The 15,967-nt window shown below is 36.0% G+C and overlaps 1 protein-coding gene across 1 annotated transcript in view; it reads right to left on the bottom strand.

The window, feature by feature from the left end:
- Positions 1-15,967, bottom strand: part of MDFIC (MyoD family inhibitor domain containing) — a 118,723-nt gene that overhangs the window by 77,763 nt on the left and 24,993 nt on the right. The window contains exon 3 of the mRNA XM_044679098.1: positions 15,144-15,263. Within this exon, the coding sequence (XP_044535033.1) occupies positions 15,144-15,263 (120 nt within the window). The remainder of the gene's footprint in view (positions 1-15,143; positions 15,264-15,967) is intronic.

Consider the following 15,967-nt stretch of genomic DNA (forward strand, 5'->3'; position numbering starts at 1 on the left):
TACTATGCTAGGCACAGGGGCTCCAAGTACAAAATTGATATAGCTTTGAGGAGCTTACCTACTATCAGGAAAAAGAACATGTACCGTGTGTGTATACACACATGTATATATATGTATATATATATATACACTTATAGAACATAAGTGTATATATATATAAACAAATTAATTACAATGTAATTATATAAGTGAACTTTACTATACTTCCAAAGCATACAGTACAATAAGCTTATCTAACCATACACAAATTAAATATATTATGATTTTAGGGACTGGAGGGAAGCCCTAACAGAAGGAGGGGGGTATCAAGAAAAGTCTCATGTAGTAGGGGATGAGCTTAAGATAAGTCAAATGATAACTGATGCCACCATACATTTGTTTAATTCGTTATAGTTTTCTAAGTAATTTCACAAACATTATCTCATGCACAGCATTCAAACAAAATGCAATCCATTACAATATTATTCCTTTTTTCTTTAAATGTCAAAGAACTCCAGTCCTGAAGCAAAGTGAGGGCATCAAAGTCACACCAAGTGAACAGTGCCTAGCACAGTGCCCTGTATATGGCAGGCATTCAATTATAAATGTGTTAAATGAATCGAATGAAATGAATGAATAGCCTAGCAAAGCAAGGCAGTAAAGCCATGAAGCCAATAACTATTCCATCAAAAAATTACATTTTAATAACCAGTTTATATGAATCATTTATAATAATAATCATAATAGTTGACATTTATATAGCGCTTTACCAACCACTTCAAGTACACTATTGAATAAGTCATATTCTATAAGTTTCAGCTACTTTTCACATTCTTATGTTTGATCCATTACATTTTCTTCTGTAATTTAACTGATCTATCTAGCATAGGACTCGAATGAGGAAGGAAGGAAAGAAGAAAGGAAAGAACAAATGAAGAAAGAAACAAAGGAAGGAAGGAAGATCGTTAAAAGCTAACCCATCTACTCATACTCCATCTCTTATCTCCTTTTAGAGTTGTCTACCCTGTCGCCTCTCCAATCCTATCTGATGATAAATATATTCAGGTATCTCCTCTCTAAAATAAATCTTCACTTGAGCATATCCTCAAGCTATCATCTTCTTTCCTCTCCCTTCACTGTTGAACTTAAGAAAAAGTAGTTTACATTCTCAGCCCTGTACTTCTCCAGCGCCTACTTACTCATTTAATGTTTTCACTTGTTACTTTTATCTCATTTGATCTTCATAATAACCATGTGATGTAGGTCCCATTTTCCTCATGAAAGAGCCCTGTGACATTACATAGGGTCACACAATAAATATCTGAAATGGGATCTGAACTCAGGTTGTCCTCTGATTCTCAAGTCAGCATTCCTCTCAGTTTACCATGCTCTCTGCTGTTCAATGCATAAGCTCAAGCTGCTGTAAGAAGAAACATCATGACCTTCTCTAGCCCTGGCATACAGTAATATCAATTTCTTACAGAGGATATCAAGGAATTAAAAGTAAAACACAAAGCAGGTATTTTCCACCGAGAATGAAGAGTATAGATCTAACTTTACTATTCAACAAATTTTCCTCACTGTAAAGTGGACAAAGGAACTGTCTCGCTTACAGAAAAGAAAATGAGATAATGGCTGGAAAAACACTTTGTAAGTGATACACAAGACAAATGTTACAATTCTATCATTAATAAATTGTTCTTTGGCAACTGATAGACTTCATCTGAAAAAAAAAGCTGTCTTTCTACTTACCAGAAGCAAAAAAAAAAAAAAGCACTGCATGTTTTTGTAATGCACTATTTCTAATAAAATCTAAGACTAAGTTCAACCAGAAGGCCAAATGTGGTGAAGATCATAAAAACGCTGTTATTTTGCTTCATGTGTTGTTGACTCATGGAAAGGGACTGATCAGGGAAAAAGGAAAAAAACTTATATGTTCTAAAATATTGATAGCAGCTCTCTTTGTGGTGGCAAAGAATTGGACATTGAAGGGATGTCCATCAATTGGGCAATGGCTAAACAAGTTGTATATGATTGTGATGGAATACTACTGTAGTACTATAAGAAATGATGAGCAGGTTAATTTTTAAAGTAATATGGAAAGACCTACATGAAATTATGAAGTGAAACGAGCAGAACCAAAAGAACACTATATACAGTATCAAAAATATTGTTTGAAAAATGACTTGTATTTTATGTCCACCTCCAGAGAAAGAACTAATAAACAGAAACAAGTGAGACAAAGCTTTATATATGCATATATCTTTTTCTCAAATGATGCCTTCTCTAGTGCAGGGAAAGAAAGAAAGAGAGGGAATTACTTGGGAATTTTAATGAAACAAACAAACAAATAAATATAATTTAAATGAAACAAACAAACAAATAAATATAATTTAAATGAAACAAACAAATAAATAAATACAATTTAAATTTAAAAAGAAAAGGACTGAACCTGTTATTTAAGTGATAAAGGAAATTTCCTGGTGAGAAAACTAAGGCAGAAACTTAGTGGCCCAGAGCTTCCTGGAGAGAGGATAAAATTCCTCAACCTTAACTAGCTAATATATATCAGAAGTAGGACTGGTTTCTCTGACTTTCTAACTCTACTACCTGCTTTCTATCCGCCATATCCACACTGCCTCTGTTTACTACGTTTCTATCAAAATTCAACAGATATTTCTGACACTTACTATTTGGTGTCGGGAGTTTAGTCATTAATTCCTTTCAAATGGTAGACAATTAACTGCAGCCAAATTTAATCTGGTGCTAGATAATCAGGAGGGTTTTTAGCAGGGCTCTCTTCACATTACAAAGTGGTCTCAAAGAAGCTTAGCCTTTTAAGACAATCATTCTTAACCTCTTCTGTGTTGTGGCCCCTTTTGACAGCTTGGTAAACCCTAATGAACAATTCTCAGAATTGTGTTTTTAAATGCATAAAAGAAAATGCATAATGTAACGAAGGAAGAAAAGTGTATTGAAATAGTTAATAATATATATATATATTTTAAACCAAACCAGAGACTCCAATTTAAGAACTCCTGCTTTAAGGAAAGAAACAATATCATACTAGACTGAGACCCCAAATCTAGGAGGCATCTTGGATTCCTCACTATCTCTTACCACCCTCGCCCCATCTGAGTTTTTACCAAGTTCTCTCAATTTTACCTTTGTAACACTTCTCTCCAATTTGCCTCCTTCTTTTCTCTGACACTGCCACCACTCAGGTGCAAACCCAGGAGCCCCTGATGCCTTGATTATTGCAATAGCCTGCAAGTGGGTCTATCTGCCTCAAGTGTCTGTCCATTCCAAACCAACATCCATTCAGCCATGAAAGTGATTTTCCTAAAACATATGTCCAACTGGGTCACCATACCCCTAACATCCTCCACTCAATAAACACCAGTGGCTTCTTATTGTCTCCAGGAATATATACAAAATGCTCTGTTTGGCTTTAATTACCTGGTCCTTATCGACCTTTCTAGTCTTCTTACACCTTACTCCCCAAACCTGTACTTTTTGACCCTACTAGTAACACTGGCCTCCTGGCTATTCCATGAATAAGACATTCCATCTTTAGGCTCCATGCATTTTCTCTGACTGTTCCCTATATTTGGAAACTCTCCCTCCTCTGCCCCAACTACTGACCTCCCTGGCTTCCTTGAAGTTCCAACTAAAATCCTACCTCCTGTAGGAAGCCTTCCTCATCCCCTCTTAATTCCAGTGCTTTCCTTCCTTTATTCCATATTTTTCCTGTTTATAGTTTGATTTGTACATATTTGTTTGTATGTTGTCTTCCTCATTAAAATGTAAACTTCTTTAGGGCAGGAACTATGTTCTGCCTCTTCCTGTATCCACAGTGCTTAGTATAGTGTCTTGAATATTGTAGACACTTAATAAATATTTTTTGAAAATTGATTTTTATTCTTTATCATTCATTATGCCATATTGTTGGGGGGAGAAGTTATGATGATAGTAATATATGCTTTGTAAAATATATATTGGAGAATCATCCCTTAGGAATATTATATGCATTGCTTATTTACTTTTTTAACCTAAAAAAGTATGTTATTTACCTAAAAAATTACTGAATTTTTCACCAATTTTATTTTAAAGTTATATATAAGTATAGGAATATTTTATATGTAAACTTTTAAATAACATTTTCAATGTATAAAAAATAAATTTTAATCAAAACATAGGTAAAGAGGAAAGAGTGCAGAGCTAGCTATCAAAGAATCTGGTTTAAGTTAAAATTTGACCTTTACCACCTATGCTGCCTCAAGAAACTCACTGACCTTCTTTGGGGCTCAGTTTTTTTCATCTGTAAAATGAGGTTTTTGGACTAGCACTGACCTCTTCACTCCCACAATTTACGGTCTCATGACCCTATAAAAACTTAAAGCTAAAAAATTTAGTCAAACTAGAAATGCTCTAAATACAAAAATTTAAATAGTCCAATTTTAGTCATGATCTCATTGAAGCAGAAAAGAATGGTTTGCATTTCTGAAGTTCTAGGGTTCAAGTCCTGCCTGACATGCACTGGCCATGATCCTAGGCAACTCACCTGGAACACTTAGTGTTCCCAGGAGTTCTCCAGAAGTTTATATTACAGATAGAATGCCAATACACATTAGTACAGGGAGTGTCCTCATCAGAAATCCCTTATTCCAATAAAATCACTGGTCCAAATTCTGTTCCATCCCCACAATAGAGAAGCATCTCTTAGTATATAAAAGTATTTAATTAGAAAATAAAATATTTGGTGTAGGAAAACAGCGATAGCAAGAATTCAATTTGACCAGTGAATTATTAGAAGCTAAGAAGAGGACAAGAAGTATTCAGAAGACTTTGTTTCATAAGGTATCCATTATGGTTTTTCTCTAGTATACTTAAAGGAATATGAGAAAAACAGTAAAAACATGAAGCTTTTAATCCCCAAAGAAGGACCCCTACATAGATGTTACATTATAAAAGGGAGAATATTAAAGATGGGGAATGATGGACAGCAACGAATGCTTGAAAGCACAGACTTCATTTAATCTTATTATGATTGCATTGGTATTAATCAATTATTTATGACAATTTGAATCTGTGGGAATCTTACTTTGTTTCTTAAATTTCACAACGCCAAGGTCTCAAAGTACCAGAGAAAATGTATTTAATTAAATAATGTTCCAAAACGGAGAAAATTTTTCCACCCACTTATTTCCCAGGCACATTCTATGACACACTTAATGCAATTTTCACCCTCTAATACCAGAATCTCAAAGTATTCTAAAGAGATTCCCCAGAAGGATCAACACAGATAACTTTTAGGAGCCAATTTTTTAAAAGTGTATTTTGACTGTATTATGCTGAAAATATTATTCTATATTAAATGTTCTCCAAACTTTATATCTGAATTCAAAGTGTGTGTGGCACCTGGGACGAGAAGGCTGAGAACCTTTACAGATTAGAGCAGTCTTCTCCAACTCTTTAATTGAGATCTACCAGTCAATCATGAATTCTTGCCTGTTTGATCTCCACACCAGCTTCCCTGACATGTCCATCTTCCCTGTAGCTCAAGGGCATCAGTACAATTGGTTATTACCACTAATATCTCTCTGCCTGGTTGGCAAGGATGCATACCAGGAAAGTGAAGGCAGTCAAGATCTTCTTACTTGTCCTATACCATTCCCTTCCCAAAATAGTGACAACGGTTTATACTGTCAGTACAATCTACCTCCCCTTGTCACTGGTTATCATACTTTGAGGATATCAAAAATAAGTCCTCATGAAGATTAGGCTGGAAACCTCTGGGTTAGGGAAAAAATAAGATACTGATATAGACAGAATGGTACATGACAGACTCATAGCTATGAGTGTGTTCATTTAAGGGAGATAATAAAAGAAAGATACCTGAGGCGTAGGGGGAAGCTAAGTGGGTAAATTGCCAGGCCAGGAGTCAGGAAGACATGAGTTCAAATTTTGCATCATCAGTTTCCTCATCTATAAAATGAGCTGGAGAAGGAAATGGCAAACCACTGGATGTCTTTGCCAAGAAAACACTATGGACAAAATAATCCATGGGGTCATAAAGAGTCCTATATGAATAAACAACTAAACAACAAAACCCGAGGCACAAATTCTTCAAAAACCAACTCAAATGCTATCTTTTCTATGAGGCTTTCTGAGACCCTTCCAAGCTGGAAATCTTTTCTTCCTTGCTCTCTGAAAAGCACTATAACTCCTGTGCATTTCTCTAGTTCTGTTTTTCATTATAGTTGTTCATGTACTTGTACTTAATGCTTTTCCTTCCTTCCTTCCTTCCTTCCTTCCTTCCTTCCTTCCTTCCTTTCTACCTCCTTAACACAGCTTTGCACATATTTATAAAGGGCCATGATTTCACCAGTGTTTGTATTCCCTCCAGAAGTGAGGATGGAAATTGCTCCGTGTTTCATGAGTTGTCACAGCCAAAAAACTTATCCTCTCATTGAAAATTTTACTGATGACCTTTTTCTACCTTGATCTGGGCTAAGTGGTTCTCAGACAATAAGACATACAATCTGTCCAATACATAAAGCTGTTACAGTTTGACTTCTTTTGGGACAACTTTAAAAATTCGGATGACTTCAACAATGTAAATAGAAACAACAACAAATGAAATTAAATGCTGTGTAATTATAAAGACCATGCTGAGCCTGGATGAATGTGAACATGAACCTCTTTCTCTACTATGCTAAGGTTGGGAGAACATGAATGTATAACATTGCATATATTATTAGACTAGGTTGCTATGTTAGTTTTGATCAGTTGCTTTATAAAAAATTGTTATAAGATATAGCTTACTTCATTTGAGAGGCTTATATTGAGAAGTTATGATCATATTAAAACAAGGTCAGTACATTTTAAATTTTTTAAAAGAATACAGGGTCACCTTCATGTAGAATGTAACGTAAGAGTAGGATTTCAATGAAGGATCTTCATAGATGTCAGAAAATGTGTGATGAGTTAAACTAAAAACAATTGCCCTTAATTTGGAAGTTAATTGGGATATTAACAAAACTTTATAGTAGCAGATCTTTTTTTTTTAAAGCAAGATGGCATGGGGGGATAAAAATGCTGCAAGTGACCCCAAAACATATTCCTCTTTAGGACCCTTTACTAAGAACCACTATCTTTTGCCAGGTTAGGTTGTAAACAGCTTACCATTTCACAACCAATTACATTCCTGAGGCAAAGTCAAGTTTACAAATCCAGACAAGCAAAGTTAAATATTGGAACAAACTAATTACTTTAAAAAGTTTTCAAAATAGTAATGGATTTCATCCCCTGTACATCTGTTGAACTAAACAATTTTAAATAAGCACACAGTAGGATTACAAAAATAAAAGAAGGGAAAGGAAAGGAGGGGAAGTCAGAAAGGGAAGGTAGAAGGAAGGGAAAAGAGGTGCAGGACAATTAGCAGCTGGAAACATTTAAGGAGGGGAAAAAAACCTAAAGATCATCCTTGCAAAAAAGGAGAAATGGGTGGACAAACAAAAGAGAGGGGAAAAAATGAATCATTAGGCCAGTGGTAAATACAAATATTTGTAGAGTACTTTGTTTAACATCCATAGGCAAAAATAAAGATGTGACTTGGAAGCACCATAAAAAATTTTCACTGGTACATTTGTATACCTTTAAAGCCTAATATAAAAAATTCTAAATAAAATATTTTTGATATCCATCAAAAAGCTGTTTTGCAGCACTCTAAAACCATTCCTGTTTTTCCATTAAAAAGCAAGTTCTCAAGTTCTTCCCAACAAATTCCAAAACAAAGTTTTAGTAAGTATTAGGCATAGTTTTATTGTTGTTTAGTTGTTTTCCTGCTCTAACTCTTTGTGACCCCTTGGGGGGTTTTCAAGGCAAAGATACCCAGTGGTTTGCTGTTTCCATCTCCAGATCTTTTTATAGATGAGGAAACTGATGAGGCCAAATTTGAACTCATGTCTTTCCAACTCCAGGCCTGGAAATTTACCCACTGTGCCATCTAGCCACCCTATGAGTGTATAACTTTAACACAATTAGTAGGCATCTGAGAGTATTTTTTATGTTCACGCACACAAAAATGCTTTTTAGGTGAAGAATTTTTTAAAAAATCAAAACACGTCTACTTGAAAGTGATATTAAAATCTATCCACATATTTTGGATTACTTGATTATTAGGAGGGAGGGGGAGGGATGTTAAAGTGGAGAAGGGAGGATAGCAAAGAAGTAAACCTGAAGGCCTGTCCTTCTATCTTTGCAACAGGATTAGTGAGGCAAGGCTAAATACTTCTATTCCTACTCTCTCTCCCTAGCCCTCATCTTTCTACTATCATCGTCTTTTCTTTTTAAACATATTGAAAAAACAGCAATTAATATTTTCTGCAATTCTTTTCTAATATGCAGAAATATTGATAGGCACCCTTTTGGAAGAGGTTGAAAATAGTATAATTGTTCTGGGTCTCCAGTTGGAAAATTTTCAGGAAAACTGGGTAACTCTGATGTAGCTATCTCACTACTGGTCATATATGCCCCAAGAAGGTTAAAAAAAAAAAAAAACAGAAACAAAGATCCATTATACCAAAATAATCACTCTTCATGGTACTAATGAACGCCAAACAAAGTGGATACCTATTAATGGAGTAATACCTGAAAAAAACTAAAGTGGGAATAAAATATCCTTATGCATTAAGGAATGCCCTATAAAAGGAATTCATAGGAACCTTGGGAAGATCCTTATTAACTGATGTAGAATGAAATAAGCAGAACCAAGACAATATACATAATGATTATAATAATTTATAAGAAGACATCTTTGAAATGAAGTAAATTCTGAGTAATTGAAAAACCAATGGATGTCCTAGAGCAGTAGTATCAAATTCAAATAGAAATGGTTCTCCGGATTTGACACCTCCATCCTAAACTAATAGCTAATGAAATATATATTGGGAGGCAGAAGACTACTAGGACAAAATATTGTGTTTTATATATTGGCCAGTAAGTTGAATTTTTTGCTAAATTGTGTTTCTTTGTCATAAAAGGAGTAAAATAACTATAGGGAAGACAAAAGGTATCAATAAAGACTTCTGAGAGAAATTCAAATGAGCCTTCCTAGAAATCAAGGTTTATACCAAGACACATTTTCCAAACAATAATTTCTAGCACAAAAAAAATCATACACGTGATTAACAAAACCAGGAACCTGTCTTACTCTTGGAGCTTTATATAAAGCAGTTTTTCAACAATGTTTTGACATGAGTTTCATTACTGAGAGATCCAATGGTCAGCTGGCAAGGGAGGATGAAAGGAATAACAGAATTTTCAATTAATAAAGCAAATCTAACTAGAACAACTCCTTAAGAGAAAATGCTATGAGAAAAACTTCATGTACTTCAGTAATTAAAAAAAAAAACATACAAACAAACACCATTATACAACAGCTTCATAAATTTAGGGCAATTCTGAATTGGTGTCAGAGGATGGATGACATTCTGTTGGAAATTAAGTGCCTTAAATAAAATAGCAAAACTCCATAAGAAAAAGGGGGGAAGAAGGTTAAATAGAATAGAGATTACAATCTAAGTATAGCATGTTGACTTTCTCAGCTTTAAAACACGGGAATTCTGTAGAAATCACCAAGGAGAAAACTAATTGAACTCAACAGTTGAACCTAACAAGAATTCCATCAGAAGAGAATCTAAAGAAGCATTCTGGAAAAAAGGGATGACATTTAGAATTAGAAGTCATGTGTATAAAGAAAGTGTCCAAAGACATAGTAAACAGTGTAAATTTTCATTTAAAAAAGACTACAATAGAGACTCGAGGCACTTTAATAAAGGAGAAAAAAATATAAGCCATCTCTCCATAGAGTACACTATTAGGATGATAGAATCTGTTCCAAGAGACAGGATGGCATAGGCAGGAAGATATGGGTCAAAATCTGCCACCGACACATAATAGCTACAGGACCCAAGCAAGACACTTAACATTTTAGTATTCCTTATCTGAGTCTATAAGTAGTAGAAAAGGAGATAGAGTAATGAGCCTGGAGTCAGAAACACAGAAGATTAAGTCAGGCCTCATACACTAACCGACTGTGTGTCCTTGGGAAGGTTCCTGATTTTACTTCTGTACTTAAGTCTCATCCATGAAATGGGGTAATAATAGCAATTAGTTGTTGTGAGGATAAAATGAGATAATATTTATAAAGTTCTTAGCACAGTAAATGGCACATAGTAGGCTCTCCCAACCATACTGGGAGTTCTCTCTACCACTGAAATCACTGTACTGTACAAAAAATGACCCAAATGCAGAAGACATGAATGTGCACTAATATGAATATGTGTAAGAATAGAAATAATCCCCCAAAAGGCCAAGATCAAAACATGACTCTTATTTCACCTCTATTCTAATTTTAAAAAGCAAGGTTACCTATCCAATTAGCAGTTGATGCACATAGTGGGATAACTAGAAAAATGAGCAGTAATTGAAATGAGCATCACATAACATCTATTTTACCAAAACAAAAAAGGGGGGGGATCATTAAAAAGAAGTAAACGGCATTGCAGATAAACAGCATTTATACATGCTATGTAACTCAAAAGAAAAAATGTCAACGTTTTCATGTGTGTCAAGTGATTTTTGCCTTTGCTCTGGTATCCTCTAACAAAATCCCAACTTGACAAAACCTCTAAAGTGAAATACTAGTTTCTGGACTAAATGTGAAAACAAAAACCTTTTCTCTTAAATACAAGCTGTACTAAAAATCATCAAGGCTAAAGTGGTTTTACTAGACAAGACTTCCAAACAAAAACTCTATAATCTTTTTGAATTCTTCCCTAATTTGCTAAGGAAACCTTTCCCCATTGAAGTAGATGGACTCATTTTTCAACATAAATCGTACTAATCAGGAAAAAACTTTCCACATAGTTTATTACCACAGTGGTTCCTAATTCGAATCTAAGACAATTTGTATCACCCCAGAAGTGAGCCCTCTCTGCATCAGTGTGAACCCATCATGACCCAGAAGTGGGTGGTCCGTCCGTTCGGGTCAAGGTTAGAGTTGACAGAACAATTTGGAAAATGCTCAGCTTGTGCAGCCTCGGAGGTACACCCTTTAATTAGAGAACAATTTCCAAAGCGACCACTCCCTTGACTTTCCAGCGCTCGGTTCTGAGAAAAGTAAATCAAAAACACCACAGCACACAGGAGGCGAGCAGTCCGTTAGAGAAATGATCTCCTGAAGGACTCTAACCAGGAGGGCAGCCAGCTTCTGGGGGAACGGAGAGGTAAGCTGGCAGCCCTCGCTAAGCACCCCTCAAAGGAAAGAAGAGAGAGGAAACATTAAGAGGAGAGCGCTGCTCTGTCAACCAGTGGGAAAGAACTCCTCGCTCTGCAGCTGGCTGTACCGATTCCATGGAAGCAAGGAAAACAGAGTGGGTAGTTCATTTGAAAATGTTCCCACACTCTAGCCCGGTTCTTTTTTCTGATGACCCCACCATGCAGCCACCCCAGCCCCATGGCGGGCGCACTAGAACCAATTCGGTGAGAGCCAGCTGTCCGCCTCTTCTGTACTCTCAGGGAGCCACCAGCAGGCTCCCATAAAGGAGAGCCAACTCCGTCCTGACTCACTGCAGATGCGCTCCCTGCTCCCTCCTCCTCCTCCCCTGGAGCAAGCAGCGAGCCAAAGGCCTCTTTCCAGGGTCTATTATTGTTATAAAAGATTTATTGGGCCCTTACAACGGGCTAGAAGCTAGAAGGAAGAGGGCTACACGCTCCCTGATTGCTCCGTGGAGAGAGACATTATGTTGTTCAGGGACAGCCAGCAATTCTGGATGCTAAAGGCCAAAAGGAGAGAAGTCCGTTTTAAGCAACTTGCAGTTCTTTGGAATGCTCGGGTAAAAAGTGCATTCGACTTGTAGGGAGTAAGAACCAAAGGAAAAGCAAGCAGCAATATTAAATTCGTAAAATTACTCTGATTTGAGAGTTCATTTTGGATGGGTGGGAGCAGCTCTGTGGATGGAGAGCCAGGTCTAGAGATAAGAGGTCCCAGGTTCAAATCCGATTTCAGACATGTCCTGTGTGGCCCTGGGCAAGTCACTTTATCCACATTGCCTAGCCCTTACTGCTCTTCTGCCTTGGATCCAATACACAATATTCATTCTAAGACAGAAGGTAGGGGTCTAAAGAAAAGGTCGGCTTTATTATAGGGTACCAAGTTGCTGTGTTGGGCACTGTGGAAATGGAGCATATATATATATATATATATATATATTATCACTGATGTATGAACAATTGAGATCAAGAAAAAGAGCAACAAGAGGGTTTTTTTTAAAACCCTTACTTTAGTCTTTAGTTCTAAGGCAGAACAGTGGTAAGAGCTAGGCAATAGGACTTCAGTGACTCATGCAGGAAACATATAGCTAGGAAAGTATCTAAGGTCACACTTGACCGCAAGGCCATCCCCTGCCACCTCTGGCTCTCTATTCACTGATCCATCCAGCTACTCCACCTTGAGAATTGTTTAAAAAAATATTTGTCAGCTGCTCCACCTTGCAATTCAGAGAGCACCCTTGTAACTTGCTGGTAATGGTGCCCACCGTGTTGCCAGTCAACACTTATTTATTAAGCATCTACTATATGCTCAGTATTATGCTAAATTCTAGGGATACAAAGAAAGTAAGAAATAAGTCTCTGACCTCAAGAAGCTCAAAAATCTAAAAGCAAAAATTATGTACAAGCAAGAGATAAACCTGATAAATCTGGGATAAGTTCTGTTGTTATTCAACTCTCAACTTTCCCCAAGAACCATTTATTAGATGGAAATTGCAAATCTACCTGTGCATTCCTAACTGTGAAACACTGCTTCCCTATGTTTAAGCCAAACTTTTATCTTTTGCACAAAAGAGAAAAAAAGCTTTATGGAACAATAACTCACATTTATATAACAGGTAATGTTGACAAAGCACTTTCCACTCATAATGTCCCTAAGAAAAGGGCAAGATCTGTACTACAAAATTTTTGTGTTAGTGAGCTTTGGGGAAAGAAAGCAAGGACATGGATCATTATTAGCCTGAAAAAATGTACAATTCTGTTACTTCAAAGCACAAAGACTGAATTCCCCACCCTGCCCTTTCTGCAATTTTGTATCACTTTCATCTGATCTCCTAAATTCCTTAGGTCCCTTTAACCCCACTTCTTTCCTCTACTCTTCTCTGCAAGATAGAAATTTCTAGATTGTTATTATTCCGCTTTGGTCAGATGGATTAAGTAATAAATCTAAGTCTAGTTGTTCAACTGTCTCTAATCAGTAGAAACATGGAACAAAATATTATTGGATTTTTACATTTCATTGGATATAGACTATTTTAAGGAACATAATGATTTAACAAGAGGCAGCAAAACATAATGGATGGAGGAAAGGGTCTGCAGTCAAGACTTTGACATATGCTAGCTGTGTGACCATAGGCAAGTTAATTGACTGCTTTGTGACTCAGTTTCCCCATATATAAAATGAATAGGAAGGAATTATATGGCCGCTAAGGTTAATTCTAAATTTGTGGCTCTATGAGTTAAACTCTGAGTGCCCAAGGCAACTCCCTAAAACTATAAAGCTAAAGAGGAATTGTTGACATGTATCAGATGGTGGGAGTTTCTACACTGAGAGTTCCCCACACTAATAAGAAAGCTTTAGCATACCTCAAGAGCTAATTAGAAACATTCCCTCGAGTAAAATCTCTATTTGGACGAAAACAACAAAAACACAACAACAAAAAAAAAAAAAAATTAAACACTGTTCTACTTAAGGCCTTCAGAATGAAATAGTTTTCATTTTTTACCACAGCAGACAACTAACTAGAAAAGTTGAATACACACTACTTAAATCTTAACTATTACAGAATTTCTGTGTAGATCTTTTGGGTAAATAAAATTAATCAAGTTAGTGAAAAATACATTACTCATGATTCACTTTAATTTAGCAAATCAAATCACAAAACATACTGATATTCATTTCCCTCTTGGAACTGTAGGAGATCCAAGTAGTTTGCCTTCTCAGGTGTGGATCAGAGAAAACTCCCTTGGCACATCCAATGATTTGTCTTATACTGTTCAGATTACTGTCAAATGCCTCCCCTCCTTTCCCTAGAAAATCAATTGGCCACCACTGCAGCCACAAATCCATCTGTGTGGTGGCCAAGAAAAATCTATTTGCTTTTAAGCTTTGAAATTTAAGCTCCAGACCAGGATCAGAAACGGTAGTGATTCTTGCTCTTAGACTGTAATAATCCAGAATGTTTCTTCATGAGGTATCATAAAATTCTCTCAAAAAAATCACCTAAAGAAAATTAGCTTAATTCTTTCGAGTTTTAAAATAAGTACTCTAGAATCATGCTATTTGTTATCATTTTATTAAAGGATTAAAAGGACACTGATAGAAGGTTTGTTTGTTTATTTGAAAGGCATTTCATTTCCCAAGTTGAAGATAATGTTATATGAAGGCTCTGTTGCACAAAAAACTACCTAGGACTTTTAGGAGCACAAGTAAGATATTAGAATATCACATCTAAATATCTGGAAGTCACTGATCTTTTGGAGAAGTTATATATATTTCCTGGGCTCAGTTTATTCATCTGTAAAATCAGGGAACTAGACTAGATGAGCTCTGAGATTCCCTTCCATCTCCAGATCTATGCTTTTCGTGGAATCCTACATAGGGGAATAGAAAGCTTTATGGTAGAATTACAGAGTGAGAACTCTTTAACATTATCTTTCCATGGCCCTGACCCCTACAAACCACACGCCTAAAAGGGTTTAAAATTCTAAGAACAAGGAGGGCAGCCAAACAATCTTTCCACTTAGGCAAAGACTGGGATTCTCCCCAAAGTCTTCCAGTAACCCTTGGCTGGCTATCCCATGCTGGATTGTAAATTCACTATCTCCTTTACTGTGGGAAGGGTGGGAATCAGCCTTTTTTTCATATTTGTTTCTGATTCATACTTACAAACTGGGATAGAAATCATTTCAGGAAATAACATTGTTGACACATTTCAAGAAATAACAGTAATGCATTTAAATGTGAAAGATAATTTAACTACGTCAATAATCCTTACTTTTATCTTGCCAGCAAATTTTTTTTTAAATGATAACAATTTACTTACTTCTGATGAGATCTCCATCTGAACGATTTCCCCAGATAGATTGGTCTTGTATTTCTCCATGCATAAAAAGACTATTGGTGGGTGGTGTAACTCTTTCTGTATTGTCTTGGTCACATTTTTCTAAGAAGAAAAAAAATTAAGTTTACTTTTTGCCACCAGATTTTCTTGTTTCCATTTTATTCAATGTACTTGCATCACCAGAGTCTGATACATAATGGGAACTTAAGTGTTTTTGATTGATTGATATATTTCTTTTACTTCAAAGATCATCAATTTAGATGTAACAGAGACCACAAAAGACAGTCCCTCTAATTTTACAGATGAGGAAAAGGAAGTTCTAAGAGGTTAAGGTTTTTGCCTAAGGCTAAAGTAGTAAGTGTCCAGTCACAATCTGAACCCAGAACTTCTAACTTGAAAGGCAGTGCTCTTTCTATTCCACAATATTGCAAATGATGAGAATATATTCCATTTATAGGTTTTCAAGATGCTTAAAGATATTACTAGAGACAGAGTAGCAAGGTAGATAGCAAGCCGGCCTAGATTTAAGTCGCATTTCTAATACACTGTGTGACCCTAGAGGCTTCTGGTATTCTAGGTAGCAAAGATCATAAATTAAAGATGCCAACCTATGCTGATAAAAGGAATTTCCTCTCCCAGTAAAATCTGGTCCCTATCCTTAAACTCTTCCTACTTTAGAGAGGAAAAAGAGTCTAAGTATTTTCTCCAAGTACCATTACATATCTTTATCTCTAAAACTCTACTTCTTTAGAAAATTCTCTATTTTGCATAATGTTTAATGTACCTGTTTAAACACTCCTTAATTA

The sequence above is a fragment of the Gracilinanus agilis genome, chromosome 5 (genome assembly GCF_016433145.1).
Source record: "Gracilinanus agilis isolate LMUSP501 chromosome 5, AgileGrace, whole genome shotgun sequence".
NCBI classification, from domain to species: domain Eukaryota; kingdom Metazoa; phylum Chordata; class Mammalia; order Didelphimorphia; family Didelphidae; genus Gracilinanus; species Gracilinanus agilis.